The 20876-nt window shown below is 40.8% G+C and overlaps 1 protein-coding gene across 2 annotated transcripts in view; it reads right to left on the bottom strand.

Annotated features, from left to right (window-relative positions):
• Window positions 1–17743, bottom strand: part of GLCCI1 (glucocorticoid induced 1) — a 52414-nt gene extending 34671 nt beyond the window's left edge. Inside the window, exon 1 of one of the 2 annotated variants that reach the window (XM_027639139.1) lies at window positions 16790–17743. In XM_027639139.1, coding sequence (XP_027494940.1) covers window positions 16790–17231 — 442 coding nt within the window. In that variant the 5' untranslated portion in view covers window positions 17232–17743. The remainder of the gene's footprint in view (window positions 1–16789) is intronic. The other variant, XM_027639138.1, reaches the window with a different exon arrangement.
• Between the last annotated feature and the right edge of the window lie 3133 nt (window positions 17744–20876).

Genomic DNA, 20876 nt, shown 5'->3' with positions numbered 1-20876 from the left:
CCAGGAGAGCAAGAAGGAACAGCAGGGCTGCAGCAGCACTGAGCTCTGTTCGATAATAGTTTCGGCTCCTCACCCTTTATATCATTAGATCATAAAAAACACAGAAAAAGGATCTGTAAGCATGAAATTTGAAGGGACTTCTACAAGTTAGCATTTGACAAACTGGCTTGTACAGTAATGTACTTAGAGATGACAGGATGTCACGGAGAGCACCATTGTACTGGACCACAACAGTGGCACATCAGATCAGCTTAAACTGTTCTCTAAATATTAAACCTGCTCTCAGGATTTATTTCTTAATTTTGCTTTTCTCACCTCACCCTAAGTCTGGCTTCTCACTATGCTAGGGAGCTACTACAAAACTTTCACTTCTCCCCAAACTTTCATTATCAATGAAATGTTGATGCTACTGTCATGAATATCCTTCTCCAGACCAAACCACTTTCTCTGGATAGAAACTTAATGCTTCTCACAGAATCAAGTACCATCTGACAGCTGAAGCACTTCAACAGCTCCTGGACACAGTCAACAGACTTCAGCATTCAAAAAGGCTTCAACACTATCAAGACATCTCTAAAATTATAGACTGATTTTATGCAAGTTTCAGACTACACCTCATCTGACAATATCTAAGCATATGAATGAGTAAGTCAGAAGGATTCTGTTGTCTTCCTCAGTGACATCTAACACATTTCACAAGAAGCTCAGCTCTACCTCCAGAACAAGTGAACTTAGGAGAACAGCACTGAAACAGTGTAACGTTACCTGAAAAAGTCAGCTAGAAATTAGAAAAGCAAAATATAAGCTTGCAGGAAGGTAAAATACCCCATGTGTTATTTAAAATATGCCACAAGTTTAATGGCATGTATTTAGAGCCTACTGCTACACTATTCCAGTTATAAATAATGTTACGCAGAATGACAGAAGGGTCCACCTCAATACTACAGCTGGTGAAATTCAGCATGATCCTACCTCCCAGCAGGAACCAACTAAAATAAACTGCATGAAATCACAGTTCTGCATGCTGGATTGAGAGCAAAGAGAATCCTAGTTATACCACCTAGACTGACTGAAAAAAGGTTTTCATTTCTCTGACAGCAAAATGTAATTCAGTAAGAGACTAACACGACAGCTCTTTTGAAAAGGACATAGGGCTCAAATAAAACCATCTGCTACAGCTCTAAAATGAAGAGCTTGCCTTCCCATCCAGCAGAGGCAGCTAACCTGTGCAAAATCTGAAAGCCATGTTCACAGTCCATTTTTAGCTTAAAGAATGCTTTGTGCCACACGTGCATGGAGGAAAATCACCTGCAGCTGAAGAGCATTGGTAGCATTATAAAAACTGCTTCAGCTAAATCCACCAGAGCTCGTCTGTCAACATCTTTTCTTCCCATCTCTCTCTCAGGACCGAGCAAATGCTGTTCAAGTTTGGCAAGAACTTTTCCATTCACATCCCTGCATGGATATAACCAGCTTCAAAAGACTAAATTACCTTAGGAACTTCTCAGATGACAGAGACTCTTCTCAGGTTGAGTCAAAAACATGAAGTATTAATATTGTCATCTCATTATTGATGTCAGCTAATTGTGACACTCTCCTGCCATAAGATTATAGACAACATTCTTGCAGTAAGATCTTGATTTTTCTCTCGAAAGTTTGTTTTAACTTAAACTATTAAGCCAAGAAGCCAAGTTATGACATTGTGAAATATAAGTACTAAATTCCAAAATAAAGTTTCATGAGATGTTTCTCTTCAGTTTAGTTACCAGCACTCTACAGAACATTCTGGTTCAAGAGCTACTACTGAAGTGAGTCCCCAGCTTAGGACTCATCCATTCCTGAAGAATTTCACATTTTACATAGGAAATGAATATTAATTCCAAAAATATTCAAGACTCTTGGAAGTTCTCACTTCAGTGGACATCCCCAGTCTGCTTAAGACACTTTTCAAGAGCCACAAAGTCAGAGTTCTAGTCGTCAGGCTTGAAGGATATGCAGAGACTGTATATCACCCTACGAATGAGTATCAGGTATTTCTAGAGCATTCCTACCGGACATGACAACAAATTTACAACAATCTACAAACCCAACCAGATGCAGAAGTGCCTGTGTGAATGCCTCTTAAATAATGAAGCACTTGGGAATGCAGTCCAAGAAATCATAAACTAGAAATGGAAAGCTGAATATTAAAGAATGGTGACCCACGGTGACCTTTAAAAAGGATGGCCCAACACCACTTAGGTCACAGTTCCCACAGCAGCTACTGATGACTGTCCCACACATCTACCTAAACTCCCCTCTTCTGTTACACCTTGTGCAAGCAGGAAAGACGGACACCTCTCCTCTTCCTTGCTTTGGACAGCGATTCCTTGAGTATCACAACAAGCAGATTTTCACATTCAAGAGGAGTAAGTCTAGGACAAGTCTGGGCAAGGGGTTTTGCCTTTCTGTTTGCTTTTTAAGCAAGTATATAGTGACACTGTGCTGATTCCTGAATGTATATCTGATTGGTCTCTTCTGCTCTGATTATACAGGTAGATGGTCAAACTGGTGCATGTTTATTTGCAGAACTTGTCTCTATGACTTTGCGAGGAAAAAGATTGAATAATGGGGATTTAGAGGCCATTCAAAAAAAATATTTCAATCTTCATTCTCAAGAAGGCTTTTCTCTTGTAACTGGAGCCAAAATCTCTCATGAAAAAGATTAACGAGGGATTTGGGGTACCCTGAAGTTTTACTCCAGAGGACAGATCTACTGGCTCAAAAGACATTTCCCATTTGCCAGTGACTGACAGACTTGTTTCTGACCCAATCTGCAAACTGGTTGAATGACTGCATTAATGGTTCAGAGCACACTGTTTCCCATGTACTGTTCATAGAAAATAACTAAAAATAGGATTTTAAATAGCATCTTAAAAAAAACACTACACTCTAATATGTAATTGAAAAGACATGAAGTTACTGCACTTTCCTTCATAATTTCAAATTATACAGCTTAATATCTTTAGTAGCTTAAAACAAAGCAAAATACTAGCTTTTTCAAACATTTAAAATGCAGTACAATGTCTTGCTACCAAAATTATACTTGTAAAAGGATATAAGAAAACACAGTCATTTTAAGTTACCTTCTGATACATCTCTAAAAGTACTGTACATTCAGCTCCATACAACGTCTGTCTTCATTATGTGCACCACATTGGTTTTGGTTCAGTTGTACCAACTTCAGAAATTATTCCCAAGTTTCTATTTTTAGAAATCAAGAGACAGAATGACTAAAAATGAAGAGAGAATGACATTCTGAAGTAAATACTCTAAACAGACTGACACAATCCACTCTTAATTTCCTCTCATTATCCTAACTGAATAAAAAAGGCACAGAACAGCACCATAATCTAACCAAGCCTCCAACAACCAAACTGAACAAGCAGAAAACAAGATCTCTCTTGATGAGATCTAAGATCTTTTCAGAAATCCAGGTCCATGAATAATGTCCTTTCTACATGCAAAAATCTTCTGGGGAGAAAAAAAAAAAAAAGAGGGGAACTAGTCTTCCACACAGATCATTCTACAGTTTGGTAGGCAGGGTAGATTTGGTTTTGTACCTGACAAGGCTTATGAGGATTCAAACTGAATTGCATAAAACACAAGTCTGTGAAGACAGGAGGCAGCCTGTACTGGGAAAACAAAGTAAAACAAAACCAGCTTGGTGCTTCAAAGGAAAATCATACACACTGACCCACAGTACAGGACTTAGAAATCAACCATATTGATTTATCTTTTATCACTATGAGAAGAGGTCTTCTCATTAGTCACTGAATCCAACCAGCACACCAAGGCATTTCCTTCCATCAAGGAGGCTTCACGCACAGCTCTTCAAGGACACATAGCTCCATTCACCTAACTGCACATACAAGAAGGCACAAGGCACAGAGCTAGGCTATAGATACCCAGAGGAAGCGGGACACGTGGATGAATTTGCTGGCATATTTCACTGGACCTACAGCTGAATCAATCTTGGTTGCCTATGCATGTATGTTGAAGTAAGGTCTCTGCCTCCTGTCCCTTATTCCACCCAATTACAGATCAAGTAAAACGTGACTGCGAACATCTTTCAGAAGTCAGATTTTGTTCACAGCAAAACTCCCCTGTTTAAAATCAACATTATCCTTAGAGATCAAACATAGAAAGAACGCTCTAATCTCAGTAAGAAAAGTAAACAAACCATCTGGCAGAAAGTTTCAGTGCTCTAAAGCTAAGTTATTCGTCTAACAAGGATTACTGCTGGCATGTATAGGACCTGTGGCATTTAATATCACAAAAGCCTGCTTTGTTCAACAGATGTAACCTACACATTTGCACCCTTCTAACAGGACGCCATGTAGGTAAAACACTACTTTCAAACCGTTCAGATTTTTATGTATTTCACATTTTTAGAATGTATTTTTTTTCTTAAAGTTATTACTTCAACTTTAAACACCACACAAATATCTAAATTTAGTATCATTTAATAAAGTATCTAAAAATGTTCCTAATTTAAGAAGTTAAAACAAAATTGTTTGGAGCTCAGCAGCTAAGTACTTGACAAAAAACACACCGAAACACACAATCGGCCATTAACTGTTATGTACTTCAGTAGACAGAGAAAATTTTCCTCCTTTTAGTTCATTAATTTAGATCTTTTGAATGATCTATTCTATCTATCCAATACTGAGAACCAATTTGGGAACCAAAAACAGTACTAAAGCTTGGGGTGTTATTTTTTTTTCTTCAGGTATATTAATAAATAAAGTCTTAAAGGTCATTATAAACACAATTAATTCAGTAACTAAAGAAACTGCCACCTTTGTTGAATAAATTTGGTGACACTGAATGGATGTCTGGTGTTGTTAAAACAACAATACTTAAAATCTAATAAGATGTAGAAAGTGAGGGGTTTGTAACACTTTATTCTAATTCCACTTTCCATAAAAATGCAGCTGGACATAACAAAAATTAAACAACTTAAATCAGAATGCATGAGTCACCATTTTCATAATCAAAATAGTCAAATAACTGTAATCAATGCACGGGGGCTATACAATGCCATCGTAATGATCAGATAGCATTCTCCTAGCTAGGGCTAAGTATACTAAACAAGAATAGTAATTTTATCTGGAAAAAATACTGAAAAACAGAAATGTAAAACCAGATTAAAACTGATTGCCTACATCAGTGTCCAACTTTAATGGTTAAATAAATTACCTTTTCATTATCAGTTAAAGACACAGAAACAAAAGACTAGAAACAACTTCCTAAACGTGGAGCCCACTTCGCAGCTATCACTGACAAAACACAATAACTTCAAAAAAGATTACAAACTCAGTCTTACAGCAGCTGAGTATTTTGCCCTCATGATTCCTACTGGAAATGTGATCCAGGAAGATTTTTTCCCCGATGGTTTCAAGTCTTCTTATAGTTTTCTATATAAACATTTACCATCTCAAACCAATTCACTAATTGTGTCCTAGCACTAACTTCAGCTCTTTCTTCTCAACTCTCCATCCCCTGGATTCTAAAAAAGTAACTGTATTTTCACTCAGAGTAGATTTTTTTAGCATCACACAGTAGAACTCCTAACCTAGTAGTCCTTCTCTGGGTCTGCTCCAGTTTGATTTTACCTTTCTTGAATTGTGGAGCACCAGAGGAGTGTGCAGGATCCCATATGATGCCTCATCAGGCTCCTGTGTGGCCAGCTGCTCTTCATGCAAGACCTGCCCTCTGCCCAGTACTTTTTCAGTCACTTCTTGTTGGCAGTTTAGAGATCTCATGATCACTCAACTCCACCCTCCAGCATTTTCAAATCAGATGTTCCTCCTCTGAGGAAAAGATATTCTGCTCAAGTACAACCTCGCATACATATACCTCCCCCTTTTTAACTTTTAAATCTCACTTTTAAAACTTATTATTTCAATTCCCATGGTTCTTAAACTCTTCTTGCATAATTTTCCTGCATACTAATTAAACCTCTCAAAATTCATGAAGCATTTCATCACCCTAATTTTAAAATTTGCCTAAGCAGATAAGATCTACTTCCCATCTAGGAAATCAGTTTTCCTATCGAAACCACCAAGTTAGCATGACACAACTTGGAAGCTCATTTTGCACTTCAACAGTTCTCTCTGGTTTCCACAATCCCTTCAAATTTCTTCTGAAGTTTCACCAACTGGTGTCTAAATTTTAGAACTGGATGTGATGTTTTTCACATATTTAAAACATCAGCATTGTATATTCTGTGCTCAGGTATCTACTATCAAATGGTGTCACCTCCTATTTACAAGACTGCCTTAGAAATTTGAAGGCAAGTGTCAATTTCTGAGCAGGTTTTTCTAAAATCCTGCAATGGAGATCTCTGAATTGACTTTATTAAAATACGCAATCTGTATTTATTATAGTCTCAGTTATTCCTAATTCCAAATTATTCTCATCCTTTACAATTTTTTTCCTAAATCTTTCTGAGTTAAAAATCACTGCCATTATGGAATTGATTTCTTAAGACTTTGTTCCGGTGAGCAGAAAGCATTGAAAAGAATATCTGGGTTATTTCCTCTGAGATTTTTCCTACTACTCCTTAGAGTTAATTTTGAAACCATACATTCTAGCAAATCAGTCTCAGATCACTCTTTATCTTTTTTTCTTGGTATCGAACAGCTGCAACTACTTTTTCCTTATTTTCCAATTTGTTTGTTTCTATTGTCTGTCTTAAAGCATAAAAAGTCTAAGTCTGTTCGGGTTTTAACAATTCCCACTTTCAAAAAGTGATTGATAATACGACATTCTTTCCTCAGTTCTCCCTGCTGTATCTTGCAGGCTCTCTGTTTATTCCTAGCAGCCTTTTTGAGGTAAGGGTCCAAGCAATCAGATCAAATCCTTGAGGTTTTCTATGTCTGAAAGACTCCAATAGTGTTTACATTTTTCATTAAATCAGATTCTCTTTGTATTGAAGACAGAGTAACACTGTTCAGACAATTTTTCAAACTATTTCCTTCTGAAATCCAAAACTTTACTCCAGATTTACAGATTTTAAACAATATCTCTATGTAGGATCTTTTGTTTTGCTATATATGCATGCAAATTTTCAGAACTACACAAAGGCTAGATCTAACATTTACTGTATATAGTGTCAGCACAATCATTTCTTCCCCTTCTCCCACATTTTCAATTGCCACACTTGGTAATTCCTATCTTCAGTGTGGCCAATCTGAGTTTCGCTACAAGTCTTGCAATCAAAAGATCTCTCTGCATCCTTCAACTTCATATTAAAGGCTATACACAGCACTAAACAAAATCATGAGACTCCAATCATCTTAACAGGCTATATCTGTCTTTGGAAGAAATTCAGGTAGAAGTATGCATCAGTTTCTCACATCTAATATTTTAAATAATATATGGACTGCACACATTGATAAACAATTTGTTTTGAAAGAATGAGTCTCTCTTTCTTACAGTAATGCTTAAAGTTTATTTGGATCTCCAGTGTGGACAACGTCCTACATTGAGTATGTGTCTCCAGTCACTTCCTTGTATGGATATTTCTCAAATACACATTACTTTTCAACATGCATGAGTTAATTACATTTTTGCCCATCAGAATTTTTTCTCTTCCAGATTAGGACTTTTTCTTTCCCCCTTGAAAAGAACATCAAGTATTTCAAATGTATTTTATGGTTTCTTTGTGGGGGAAGAAAACATTGCAAAGATAATTATTCTGGGCACAGTATCAGGTACAAAAAAGGAGCCACTGAAAGTGAAATACCAGAGAAATCAGAGGATGAGAGAAAGAAAGTATAAGGTATTCCATTGTCAATTGCCACAGTTAAGCAGACACAGCTATCAGTTAAGAATGAAAATTTAAGACCTTCAACAGAAATCTACTTCTGTGAAGACAGCTTCTCCTTTAACCTGGCAAGCTTCCCAACTACTGTGTAAACCTAAGTTTCATTCTGCATTCTTCAGCAGTTAGCTGATATTTTTAGAGTCACACTGGTCAAAGTCTGTTCCGGGGCACTCAGCATAAAGCTGGGTTTAACTTTTAGTGACCAAGACAACTCTCCATTGCTTTGAAAGGCAGAAAGTTAAGATAACACGTATAACAAAAGATTTGGAATAATATATGCTGGATGCGGAGGTGTAACACCTAAATGCATAGCGTCAACACTGCAAAGCCTCCTGGGTTTCACAATGTACTTTCCAGGGCTCCAGACTCCAGAAAGACAGATTAGCTGACACATGGCACTGAATTTAAACTGACTCTGTACAAGAAGTGCCCTCACCAAATACCTCCAGAGCACAGACTGCACTACAGTATAGATACCTCTTATAATCACCAGCATTTTCTAGTCTTACTGGGTTAGTGAGGTCTGCTGTGACGTACAGAAAGGGTGTCACTGAGACCATGTTAAATACCTACAGAAACTCATAGGTCTTGTGGAGCTGGCTCCTCCCTACCATGTGTCTTTGTGGCCTGATGTCCGGAAACACAGTCCAAAATTTACAAGGTTTATCCAGCAACATTTCTGATCCAGCACAGGTGCAGTGCTTCATCTACTGAAAGCAACTGCACTGTTATCCCCAGGAGCTACACGTTCACAAACCTGGGCATCTATATCTGCACTTAGTAGCCAATCGCTGACTGCATGACATAATTTGAAGAAGCAGGCTTTGTATTTACAGACTAATTTCTGCAGACTACAATTAATTGAATCAGCTAGTGATCAAATACCGAATAATCAAAACTTGTTTTCTGGTAAGAACACATTATTTCCAAATCACAGCTTAGTCTCCAAATGCTGAGAGAGGTTGAGAAATTAGAGTTTCGAATTTTTTTTAGTACTGCAGCCTAAGCATCTGTATTAGAATACTTAGCTTTTTTCTAACCATGAAGCTTTCTTAAAAATGATGGTATTCAGGTAATCCAGTTAGCAAACCTTCACAAATTATTTATTTCAGAACTCCAGAATAAGCACTGTACACCAAAACAGAGATTAAAAGGCACACAATATGACAATACCCATATTGCCATACATTTAATTGGTTCACAACTGAGCGGTTACTTTTACAGGAAACATTTCTAAAAGACAGATGTAGACATACTGCACAAATTAGTTTCAAGTTTGTAGTATGAACACCAGTGATCTTGCAATGAAGGCAGAAATTAGTGTTAATTCTTGAAATTCAGAAGTGCATCTACGACTAATCTCCTTGCTTAATGCCCCGTGGTGTGAGCAAAGGAAAGGAGGATGAAGCTAACTTTGTTCATGTAGGCGACTTGCACTGTTCAAGGAATGGGAGGGACACTTAACTAATTATTATTCTGGTCTAGACTATCTCGCTGCAGATTGAGAAGAAAATATTCTACAGTGGATTTCAAATTATTCAAGAACCATGACAGAGCTGCTATCATACTGTTCTTAGTCACTGCTCTTATGAGCAAAATATGACACACCTCCTAAAGAGGAAACAGAATATGCAGTTTGAGTAAAACTAGCTTCAGGTTGTGCAAAACAAGTGGCATATAAGAACTAATGCTGTTAATCACTCACTTGTATTTGATTCAGAGAAGAAAACCCATTGCAAACAGTTACTCCTCAATTTAACACTCACAACAGTGAAAGTTACGTTCTTATAAACACCAACACCTGTGTCATCATTTATTAGCGCACATGCAACACTAAATAAGGAGGTCTAATACAGTACCCTGCATTAAGGTTTCAGAACTAGCAGGCTCATAACATTTTATGACCTACTGGGAAGCATATATAGTCTCCAAAGCAGCAATATCTAATACAGAAAGCTAATTAAGAGATCTACTACAACAAAAAATGTAAACGTTCTATCAAAACCATCTTCACTGACCCAACACCAACTGGTTAATTCCTATTTACAAATTGTTTGTGCAGAAAACTTACGTGTAGACACCCACACCTCCTGAGTGTTTTTTTTCTCCCTATCAGAGAAAACTAATCTGTTTCTAACAGGTTGACAGTCAATAGTTTGGTATGAAGCAGCAGCAGCAGCTAATAAGAAGTGGTGCATATACCAAAGGAGCAGAGAAAGTGTAGGAGTAAAATGAACACAACCAGGGCAGAGACAGGATTACAAGGCCAGAGACAGCAGGCTGAGGGCACTCCCCAGCATGGTCTCACCTGGCCTGGCTGTGTTTCCAGATTTTCCAGGAGCTACATGCCGCCTTCTATCTTAGTAACAGAAGACACAGTCTGAGCAAAGTTATCACCAGACAGTCCAAGGGGACAATGTAAGGAAACAGCTCTGGTCCTAAGTCCAGATCACACAGCTGGTAGATTAAGAAAGGGGTTCCTGACAGAGCATTTATTTCAGTGTCAAATATGGATGAATGCTTCCATGGATGAGTTCACAGCTTTGGAAAAATAAGAGCTGGAGAGACCAACTCACCATTCAAAAGGATCGGTATTACACACCGTATCTTGATACTCTGTGTGGTATCCATACTGCAGAAGTCTCATATTGTCATCCCTTTCAGGACCCATCAGCTATTTTCACACTTTAGCATTTAGTTTCCAATTCAAAAATAGTCATAATACAAATACTAGTTATGAACTTCAGAGTCAAATCAGATGGGGAAAAAAGTGTAACTGAAGGACAATCTAATCTGGGAAGAAGTAAATACACACTGGGAATTATTACTCAGAATTAGATTATTAAGTACAAACACCCATTTTCTTTCACCCTAATTTCCAATTCTCTTCATTTTGCAACTGCCCACACCTTAAAAATGGTGACACAAAAGAAAAGGGCATAATCTCAGGCTGACAAGTTGCTGTGATGTATCCCTTCTAATGATGAGATATGAATAATATTTTACTTGCTTGAAAATGCCTTAAGCCATTGTTTAGGCACTACAAGTTTACATGGGAGGCAGCATTGAAACAGAAAGAACTCAATGCATTTAAACACTAACATTAAAGCAAGATAATGATCACTAACAGTTAACTATCTTAATCCTTGAGCAAAATTTTCAAGTTGTGTATCTTTAATACAGCATCATTTTATTAATCTATAAAAGACATTTAAAAAAACCCGCTAATTGATGTTTAAACCCTACTACGTTAACAACTTCTCCTCAACATATGCAAAATCCATGGGGAACTAACTATTGTGTCAAGTGCTGGCAGAAGTCTTCTCTACCGAAGCAATTGCCAACTGATTTAAACAGTAACTTTCATTTTTCACTACAGGTTAAAAAATATTATTACCTTCTTCAGATGGAGATCAACTGATGAAGTCTCATTTAAAAAGTATTTTAAATATTCACTTACACTGAAACATTGAGGAGCATATACTCTATTTCCAATACATCTGCATTGTTACAACTACTGCTTTCAAGTCCAGACTGAACTTAAACTTCAGAATTAGTTCATCAGTTATCTTTATTATTTTTTTCATGATGATATATAGAGTAGTATCATGAACCCCATTTTAAAAATAACTGGCTTTCCACTGTGAATTTTAGCTATACAACAAAATGTGTCAGTCTACACTTGGCAAACACTGATTTTTTTTGTAAGATTTTAAGATACACTCCCTTCATCTACCCTCTCTGCATTTTAAGATATATTTTAAGAACTTCCATTCCCCCCACCACCACGGGAAAGAAAACAACAAAACACAGGAACCATGAATTTCAGAAACCAAACTGCAGTATTTGCCACTGTTTTACTATGCACAGATGCTGGCAAGTAACTTGAGTGTAGCCATACATAACGCACATACATTACTTGCTTACTACCAAAGAATAAGGATTAAAGGTCAAGTAGTGATTTAAAATAGGTATATGCATATATTTTGTAAGTAATTTTTTTCCATGAGGCAGGGAGGTTCTTTATTCATAGCTAACGCCTTGCTACAGCACTGTTCAAATTCAGTGGAGAAAATACCTTTCTATTTTTCTTTCCTGCAGTTTAACACCTGAAAGAAACTAAATTAATTTGTTTTAGGAAGCATATTTATAAAGGACATCTAACACACTATTCTCACTTAAAGTGATGTTAAAACATGAAACTAAAAAGCCTTTGAGTTCAAGACAACTGGATCAAATTTAGTCAGTGTCTTTTATTTCACCATATATTCCAATTAAAGCTATTTTGAGAAGAGAGAGGGACAAAGCTGGAGCAAAACTGTTTTGGCCATACAATTATGGGAATACTGCTATTATTCAGGCATCAGGAAATAGGAAGCGTCACAAAAATTACTTCCTTACCTACATTTGTTAGAAATAAAGGAAAGGTCTTCTTGATCTTTTGGCTTATGATGCCAAAATATTGCATGGCTTGAATCCAGGCTATTAAAATACTTCTGCCTTTTGAAGTTTGAATTTTAGGGTGGGGGGGTTAATACTGATATCCCTTACCAGTCTAGAGATCAGTAATATTGTCTGTCTTACGCCACTCCTCACTCCACTAGCCTAAAAAGAGATATATATACTTCTTACTCAGGACTGGGTTATGCAGTTGTTTTGCATCTTTTCTAACTCCTTTCTCTCACTAATGTTGGCAATGCTTCAGGAGTTATTTTGGGAAGTAAAAGAAACTGGGAACCTTTAACAGCCAAATTGATTACAGAATTTTTCCTATGTCCTTAAAACTAACGTTTGTCTTCAGAATTTGACACGGAAAAAAGTTTGTGCTATAAACTGTGTAAATGAAAATCAGAAAAATATGAAGCATAATATTAGAGTATGACCAGAGTTAATACTAAACAAATCAAAGCATTTGATGAAAAAAATGTTGAACCTGAATCATACAGAAGTCATTTACACCCTCCACATAAACAAAATATTCACACAATGTGAAAAAAAGCCACCCTAACAGGAAACTCACTCTCATATTTATACAAGCTACTTTACATAACAACAGAAACTACTGATTTTATCCAGGTAAGGCAAGAAAGAAAACAACTTGCTTTTTTTCTTTAAAGACACATCCACAAGCAAGTAATAAGTTCTGTTTAACATGTCCAAGGGTTTGGCTTTTTTTGATTATTACTGGAATGTACTTTGTCATAAACCACACAGCTTCAAATTCGGTTGATTATGTTATGCACTCAGAGTTGTATCAGATATATTCTCTCTTAGAAAACCATGTGTTATTACATTCAACCAGACACTTTTTCCATTGCCAACTCTCCAAAACATGAACAAACACTATTAAAAAAAAAAATCTGCTAGTAAGGAATAAACATGTTTCAAGAAAGAGGAAAGGAGCGGACTTGCACACAGCAGGTTTATCCTACAGTATCAGAAGATTTTTCCCCATCTTCTTCCTTTTTTTTTAGCACCCTGGAAACAGTATATAGCATTCATGATTTCTTGCCCATTTCAAAATGAATACTAATAAAAAACTAATACTGGCATTGATGGCTTCCTAACAACTAAAAATACTCAAATTTTCTTAAAGGAAATATCATCAAATTATTAAATGTTTACATTCTAAATATGCAAGGTGTTGCTGCAGAAAAAAAAAAACATTTACAGCATAGCAGAAAGAAGGGAGAGAAAAAGATGATGATGGGAGGAAAAACAGAACATGCTGCTTTCATTCATGTAGTGGTGATGTCAGTGCCTGCAATGGTAGTTGCAGTGACCTGTAGAGGCTCAAAGCTGGAGTGTTTTCACAGAAATCTCCTTCATAAAAAGAACCTCTGGCAAATCACTAAAATATCCACAACAAAATGTCTTAGCAGAATAGTCAGTTCAAGGAATCTATAATGGAAAAGGCTGAAAGAAGGCAGGGAAGGGGCAGGTGTCTTAAGAAGAAAAAAACATCTATCTATCAGAATCATGAGCAGCCTCCAGAACGAGCATATTCGTGAAACAATCCAAGTCAGACTGCAGAGCCAAAGACAAACATCTCCTGCCCTGGTGAGAAAAACAACAGGATTAAACCTACAGCCTAAGCTCACATTTTACAGCAGTGGGAAATGGCTTTGAAAAACTGACCAAAAAAAACTTAATCAAGCCACTTCCCCAAGACTTGCATACTGATAACAACTATAAATAGCTGGAGTAGCACATTGTTTAACAAGCCACAGCAAGATGGTCCATGTCTGAAAACAGAACATTTTTGAATTTTTTTTTCCAAGTCCTCCATTATTACTGCAGCAGTACTCCAGTTCAGCAATCAGTTTTCTATATACTACTATCACCACATAGACTACAAGCAATGCTTTTAGTACCATACATCATGTACTGAAATGCTGAGGAACGCACAGGGAAACAAAGACAAAATACTGCCCCATGGCATGCAACTATATTCCAAACTGTGCAAAAACAGATCTAGGTTTTGGAGGTAGAGAGGGCTGGGGGTTGGAAACCTTTTCTCATTCCCAAAACTGAAGAAATAGAGTATCTTATTACCCTGCCCGCTAGAAAATGGTGCCTGTATTTCGGTAAAATAAAGCTGTTGACGTGTGCAATTGTGGTCATTATTAGGGCGATCACGTTGTTTTCATTCATTCATTCAGGATTTGCTAGAGGATGTCAGCTTCTGCAGCAGCAGCTGGCTTGACCTGGAGGAGGGGGAACGAATTCCTTCCAGCGCATACAGATTACAGGGTGCGCTTCTTAACGGACCACTTAGGATTTTATACACTGCACCCATTAAACCGAATCAAGCTATGTGTGCTGTTAACGAGGTTCACCGGGAGGCAAGCTCAAACAAGTTGAGTGACGGAAAAGTCATTCAGTACTAATCTACAATCTGATTTATTAAGGCTAAAATAGCCCACAGACGAAGAAGATTGAAACCACTTTCTAAAATTAAAATGTTCTCCCCAACAAAAAAAGTCGTATGCAGTAACAAAATACTTCACAGCTTTGCAGTAATTTTCCTTGCTTGCAGGTAACTGCCTGCATTCCTCCCTCTTCACTACACCTTCAGCATAGACTTTATACACTGCACCACTACAATGTTTTCGTCCGGGTTCCCATAATTAAATAATTTAGAATGTTCATCATCAGCACCATCACTACTCATATGCACTGACTTTTTTTTTTTTAGTTTTCCATTAGCATTTTCCAAAGGTTTAAGAAGGAAAAAAGGAAATCTACATTTAATGCTCCATACAGTGAAAAAAACTACGATCTTTAAAAATAGAGCTTGAATGAAGCAAAACCACTGAAGCTCAGTTCCATTTTGAAGCATGCAAAACTTCTGTGTAAAGAGATGATCTTTTTCAAAAATAAATTACAAGGTATCTCTGCTCAGATTATAACACAATCGATTTGGTCATCTGCATAAACAGATGCATAGGGCAAATTAACTATGCCAAACTGGCACTGACATTTTGCTCATTCGCAAAAAAACTGCTCCTGTCCTAATGACAGATCTGCCCAAGTTAGAAATACTACAGACAGTAAGGTTTTACTACACATAAAAACTGAAGGGGGGAATTGGGGAGAAGGTAAGATTCCACTGCTACAAGATTCCACTGCTATCTATGTTGGCACCCAGCACGGACCACAACTTGCCACAGAAATGAAACACAGTAAGGCTTATGGAAGGGATAGAAAAAGCGAGGGGTATTGAACCATATAAAACGTTCCCAGAAAGAGATGATGTGAGACACCTGATAGCTACAACAGGATAACATGAAAAGTCCATTTAGTCTGATTCATTCAACTGCTAAAGTGATGGGGGAAGGAGGGAGGGAGGTAAGATGGCCACTGCTACTTTAACACATTCAATAATTTAACAGACAACCTGACGCAGGTTAAGTTGGACTTGCTGGGAATCAGTTTTACATTTTAAACTTTATAGGCCTATTTTGGCTGCACTGGAGGTTGGTTTGTTTGGTTTTGGAGTTGGGTTTTATTTGGTTAGGATTTTTTTACAATTTCAAGGATTCAGTATTAAATATCACAAGGAGACTGTTATTTGTTTTTAAGCATCTCGATATGGGAATTTCCTTGTTTGGGAGTCTGTGCTTGAAAACATCCCATCTTTTAACCTAAGATGCTACAAAAATGCAAGTCTAAGAAACTGAGCTCTGCAGAAAGGAAGAGCGTTTGAGGCTTGGGTTTAGCACACACTTTGGAACTCGGTTGTGACATCCCAGATATAAATCTAACCCATTAACACCCCTACTAAATAGTTACAGCTGTAGACAGGGAAGCGGGTTAATTTTAGGCTCGTTCCTCTACTACACACCTCCGCTGCCAGGGCCCGAACTCAAGGGTAGAAAGAAGGAGCACCGCGGTCGGAGCCCCCGATGCTCGCCCCCGGAGGGACCGGGCTGGGCAGGGGAAGCTGCCAGAGGAGGACCCCTGGGCCTCGCCCCAGCTCCGGTCCTCCCGAGACCCCGCGGATGGGAGCACGGGGGTGTTCTTCCCAAGCAGGATTTCCACCTCGACCGAGACGGAGGATGACATTTCAGGGGGCGCCTCCCCCTCAACTCGAGGGAGGGCGACGGGACGAAATGTTTTTTCCCCTGTTCGGCTGCACTCCTGGCAGGGCAAACGCGGGCACGACACCTGACCCGGGGGGTGGGGTGGGGAGGGAGTGTTTTAGGACTCACCCTCGCTCCCCAAGGCTCCAGAGGGGCTGTTCCGGCCGGGCTGGGAGTCCCCCAGTCTCCGACCTCCTCTGGCCCGGGGGGAGGGAAAAACGCAGCCCCACAGCGGGTAGCAGAGCCCGGGGTGCCGGAGGCTGGGCGGCCCCAGCCCGTACGGCAGCCCGGGGGGCAGGGGAGCGGGACCGGCTTTGTCCCGGTGCTTTACCTCTGTACACGGGGGAGCTGGGGCTCCGTCTCTCAGGTGAGCTGCTCCTCCTGCTGCCGCCGGTCTCCGGCGAGCGCCGCTGCCTGCCCTTCACCCTGCCCGGCTCCGCTCCGCCGCCTCCCGCTGCCAGCGGCGGCGTCGCGCTGGGCGGTGGAGGGGGGCTGCCCCCGCCGCGACCCCCCGGCCCCGTGCCGCTGCCCACCGAGGCGGAGGGGGACCGGGTCGGGCTGTGCTGGTTGCCCCGCAGGAGCTGGTACGGGACGGTCGCTCGGATGGGCTGGAGCAGCCGGCTGGTCCCCGCCGCGCCTCCCCCGGCGCCGTTACCGGGGCCCCCGGCCGTGCCGCAACCGGCAGTGGGGGACCCGGCGGCGCCGCGCCTCATCCTCTGCGGCGGGGGCTGGTGGTGGGACGGGGGAGTTTGGGAGGAGCTGGACGAGGACATGGCGGGGATGCGCAGGACCCCGCGGGTCACTCGCTCCGACGGCTGCGGGGAACCCGAGCTCGGCCTCCGGCGCCCCGCATGCACCGGCCGCGGGGAGAGGAGGAGGAAGGGGGGGAAGGAGAGAGGGGGCGGGGCGGGACGAGCGCTGCACGGCCCGAGGGAGTCTCCGCGCCGCCTGCCCAGCTGCCCCCGGCGCTTCCTATCGGCGACGGCGGCTGCTGCTCCCACGCCAGGCTCTGGCCATCGCTGCCCGCCCCAGCGTCGAGAGCACCAGGGGCGCTGCCGAGCCCAGCGGCCGCTCACATCGTACAGCGCTGCCGGCTCAGGGTGGTCGCCGGCGGGGCGCGACGAGGGTACACGCTGCCCGAGGAGGGAGGATGGGGAGGGGGGGAGGCGCTCCCAGCCAGCTCCTGCTCCAGCTCCTGCCCCCGCCGGCGCCACAGAGCCGCAACAACCACCATCCGCTCGCCGCGCCGCCCGCCCTCCGAATGGCACCGCGCAGCCCCGGCGCCTGGCCGCGACGGGCAGGGGCGGCGGGCGCGCGCGCCCATTGGGCGCCACAGGGGCACCAGCGCAGGCTCCATTGGCCAGCGGCCCTGTCGCTCTTAAAATTTAGCCAATGAAAGCGCGGCGACCCGCGGCGGGGGCGGGGCGTCGGGGCAGGGGGCGTGGCCGGTGGCGGTGGGGGCGGGCTGTGGGAAGTGGGATGTGGCGGCCGTGGGAGGGGCGGGGACGGGCCCGGGTTCGGTTTGGGAATAGAGGGGTACAGCGCCCGTTGGGGGAGTGCGGGACAGCAGCCCCTGAGGCGCCAAGATGCGCTTCTGAGTTCACAGTGGACTTTATGGCGATGCCGGCTTGGCACTGACTAAAGAGAGTCAGTGCTCTGGACCGAGTCTTGCACTGCCCCTGTTCCCAGGGGACTCTTTGCCTCTCCTCGCTCACTCCACTCCCTTGCGGGGACGGCTGAGAAACAGCCAACATTTCCTGCAACAAAGTTTATTCACACCCATCAAACCTTAAAAATATTTTTACTTCTGTTAGAAAATCAAGATGTTCTTCAAAGTCTAAAGTGTAGTTTCATAATTTCCTGTATGTGTATATGGAATTAATTTTTTTTCCTAATGTACATCCAAAAACAGTTCTCAAAGAATGTCAAGAGGAAAACAAAGAGTTTTACAGTAATATTTAAAAAAGTGCTTTTGTTCTAGGAGAAAAAGCTCCCACAAGATGAATTAATAACACAAGACAATGAGACAGAAACAAAATAAAGATTAGGATGAGTAGCTTAATAGCTAAGAAAATAAATGGCTGTAAGATCAGAAAGATAAGTTGAGCTGAGTCCATCAAGAAAGCAGTGTTTATGTTGGATCTGATGCAAATAGGATGCTAATGGAGGTGAAGGAAAATGCAGGGAGTCTTGCTATGTGGAGGAAGTCAGCTCAGTGTGATGGCCTCTCAGATTCAAACTGCAGGCATTAAGAGAACAAAAAGGACATGGAATATAGATAGAATTAAAATAATTTGTGTTTCACAAGCTGTATTCTACTATATTAGCTACTGCCTTCCAATCTAATCAATCAAAAGTGTCACACAATTAACTATATCCCTTGTACTCTTTTTGATTATATAACAAACACTGGTCTTTCACACTTCAGGTTACTACACTTACTCTATAATTCCAAAACTGTCCACAGTTATCCTTATCCCTTGGTAGCACAGGAACCAGTCGATAGTCCCAGTGAGAAACTGTATTCTCAGAAAATGCTTCTATTCATGGGCTGTTAGCGAGACTTTGTTTGCACTAGCACCATGTGACGCAGTCGCCGCGGTTATGTTACAGAAAGGGTTGGAATAATACACCCCACATCCACATGAACATGTGCTCAGTCAACAAAGCCACTCATATAAATTAATTTTAAGAAAAATCAGCAGCCGTGTATTTTTCCATTAGTCCAGTCTTTTTGTTTTCTGTTAGTATGAGACAAACTTGTTTGTATAACTGGGCTGTAGAGACTTTTTCCCCCAAGTATTTCACACTGTGCTTAATCACAGCTATGAAGTGCATCTAGTTTATTTTTTCTGCTTCAATGCACTGGGATCAAAATGGCTGGAAAGCATTCACCTGTAGTAGCTGTCTGCCCACACTGACATCGGTGGTGTTTTAAACAGTAAGCACATTTTCCTCTGTCTGTAACTTTGTCAGCTAACATTGCTGAGACCATAATGTCTTACAGACCAAAAATCGTTCGGTGTCAGCTGAGAGAAGGTGCATCTTTGACTAAGACAATAGCTGATATGTTCCAGCTATTGCCAGTGCTCAGGGTCACAGCAGAATAAAATAAAGATGAACTAGTATAACTCTTGAATTTATCTGTTTAGAAACTGTTTTACAATGTCTAAATTTTGCAGTTTCCATGATGTTCTTGCCCATCAAACAAGCAAGGTATTTGAGCATGAAGAACAGATGCATAAAGACAAGGTAAATGTCTGACACAAAGAAAAGCCCCAAAACGAGATACATATACACCCCACCACACCACAGCCTTACAGTCCAAACTGAACCAACATTTTGTCTGCCTTCAAAGCAACTGGAGAAGAAAAGATCAACTGAGGCTGCTTCCAGTCAAGTGGTTACCAGGTTCATCAACAGCTGTACAGGGGAGACTTTGCTCCCCAAAAGTTATTTCCGTCCTCATTCCTTCTTAACTAGAGTTAGCATACATAGTGTAACAGCACAGTGCCATGTGCCCAGGAAACAGTGATTTCAGAAAAGATGAAGAAAGTATTCTTACTTGTTTTAAAGTGGAATGCCAACTGCTGAATTTTTCAGTACGTTTTTCATCTAGGTTTCAGAGTACTTCCCTCAGGAAATACCACTGCTCTGTAATATTCAGAAGATATTACAGGGAAAGCGAAGCAAAAACTGAGCTCCCATCAGAGTCTTCATGTCTTTCAGAAACCCATGTTTATTTTAAATACCCTGAGACAACTTTTCAAAAGCCATATAAAAGGCATTTCTTGCTTTTCTTTTCCATTTTAAGAAACTACCTTGTCATCTGGTATGTGCTTCAGGGAGTTTATACTGGAGGTAACGGGTATTTCTGAATCTTAAATCCTTCTGGGAGACACAGACATCGTTAACAAACCTTCTGGGAGAGGCATCCTGAGAAGAGTGGAAATTATACATCACAGCAAGAGCATGAGAGACAGGGAGTGAACTTAGGGAATGGGGCAGTGACAGGCAAGTGTGAATCAAAGCTACACACATCTCTTCTACTATTATCAATTGATAATAGGCTCACCTCTCAAGGTCAGAAGCAGGTTTATTTGAGTGCCATGAGCCATGGAAACCAAGAAGTTTCAAGCAGTCACTAGACACTGCGCAATCCTAATCCTTATTTTGTTCCTACTTCAAGGTTTTAGAGAGGAAAAACCCTTAAAATCTGGACATAGCTTTTGTTTCTAGGCATTTACCAGGTCATAAGGCCATCAATACTCTGCTCCCAGTGTATCTACTTGCTTATTTCATTATTTTTATTCCTCTCTTATCTCCCTCTATGTTTTCTTTGCTGCCCTTTACCTACTCCACTTAGAATCAAGTCCTTTGTGACCATCTCTGAAGTATTCACACAACACCTGAACAAA

Source organism: Corapipo altera, unplaced genomic scaffold (genome assembly GCF_003945725.1).
Source record: "Corapipo altera isolate COAL_440 unplaced genomic scaffold, ASM394572v1 44, whole genome shotgun sequence".
Lineage (NCBI taxonomy): Eukaryota > Metazoa > Chordata > Aves > Passeriformes > Pipridae > Corapipo > Corapipo altera.
This window is presented reverse-complemented; position numbering and strand designations above follow the sequence as displayed.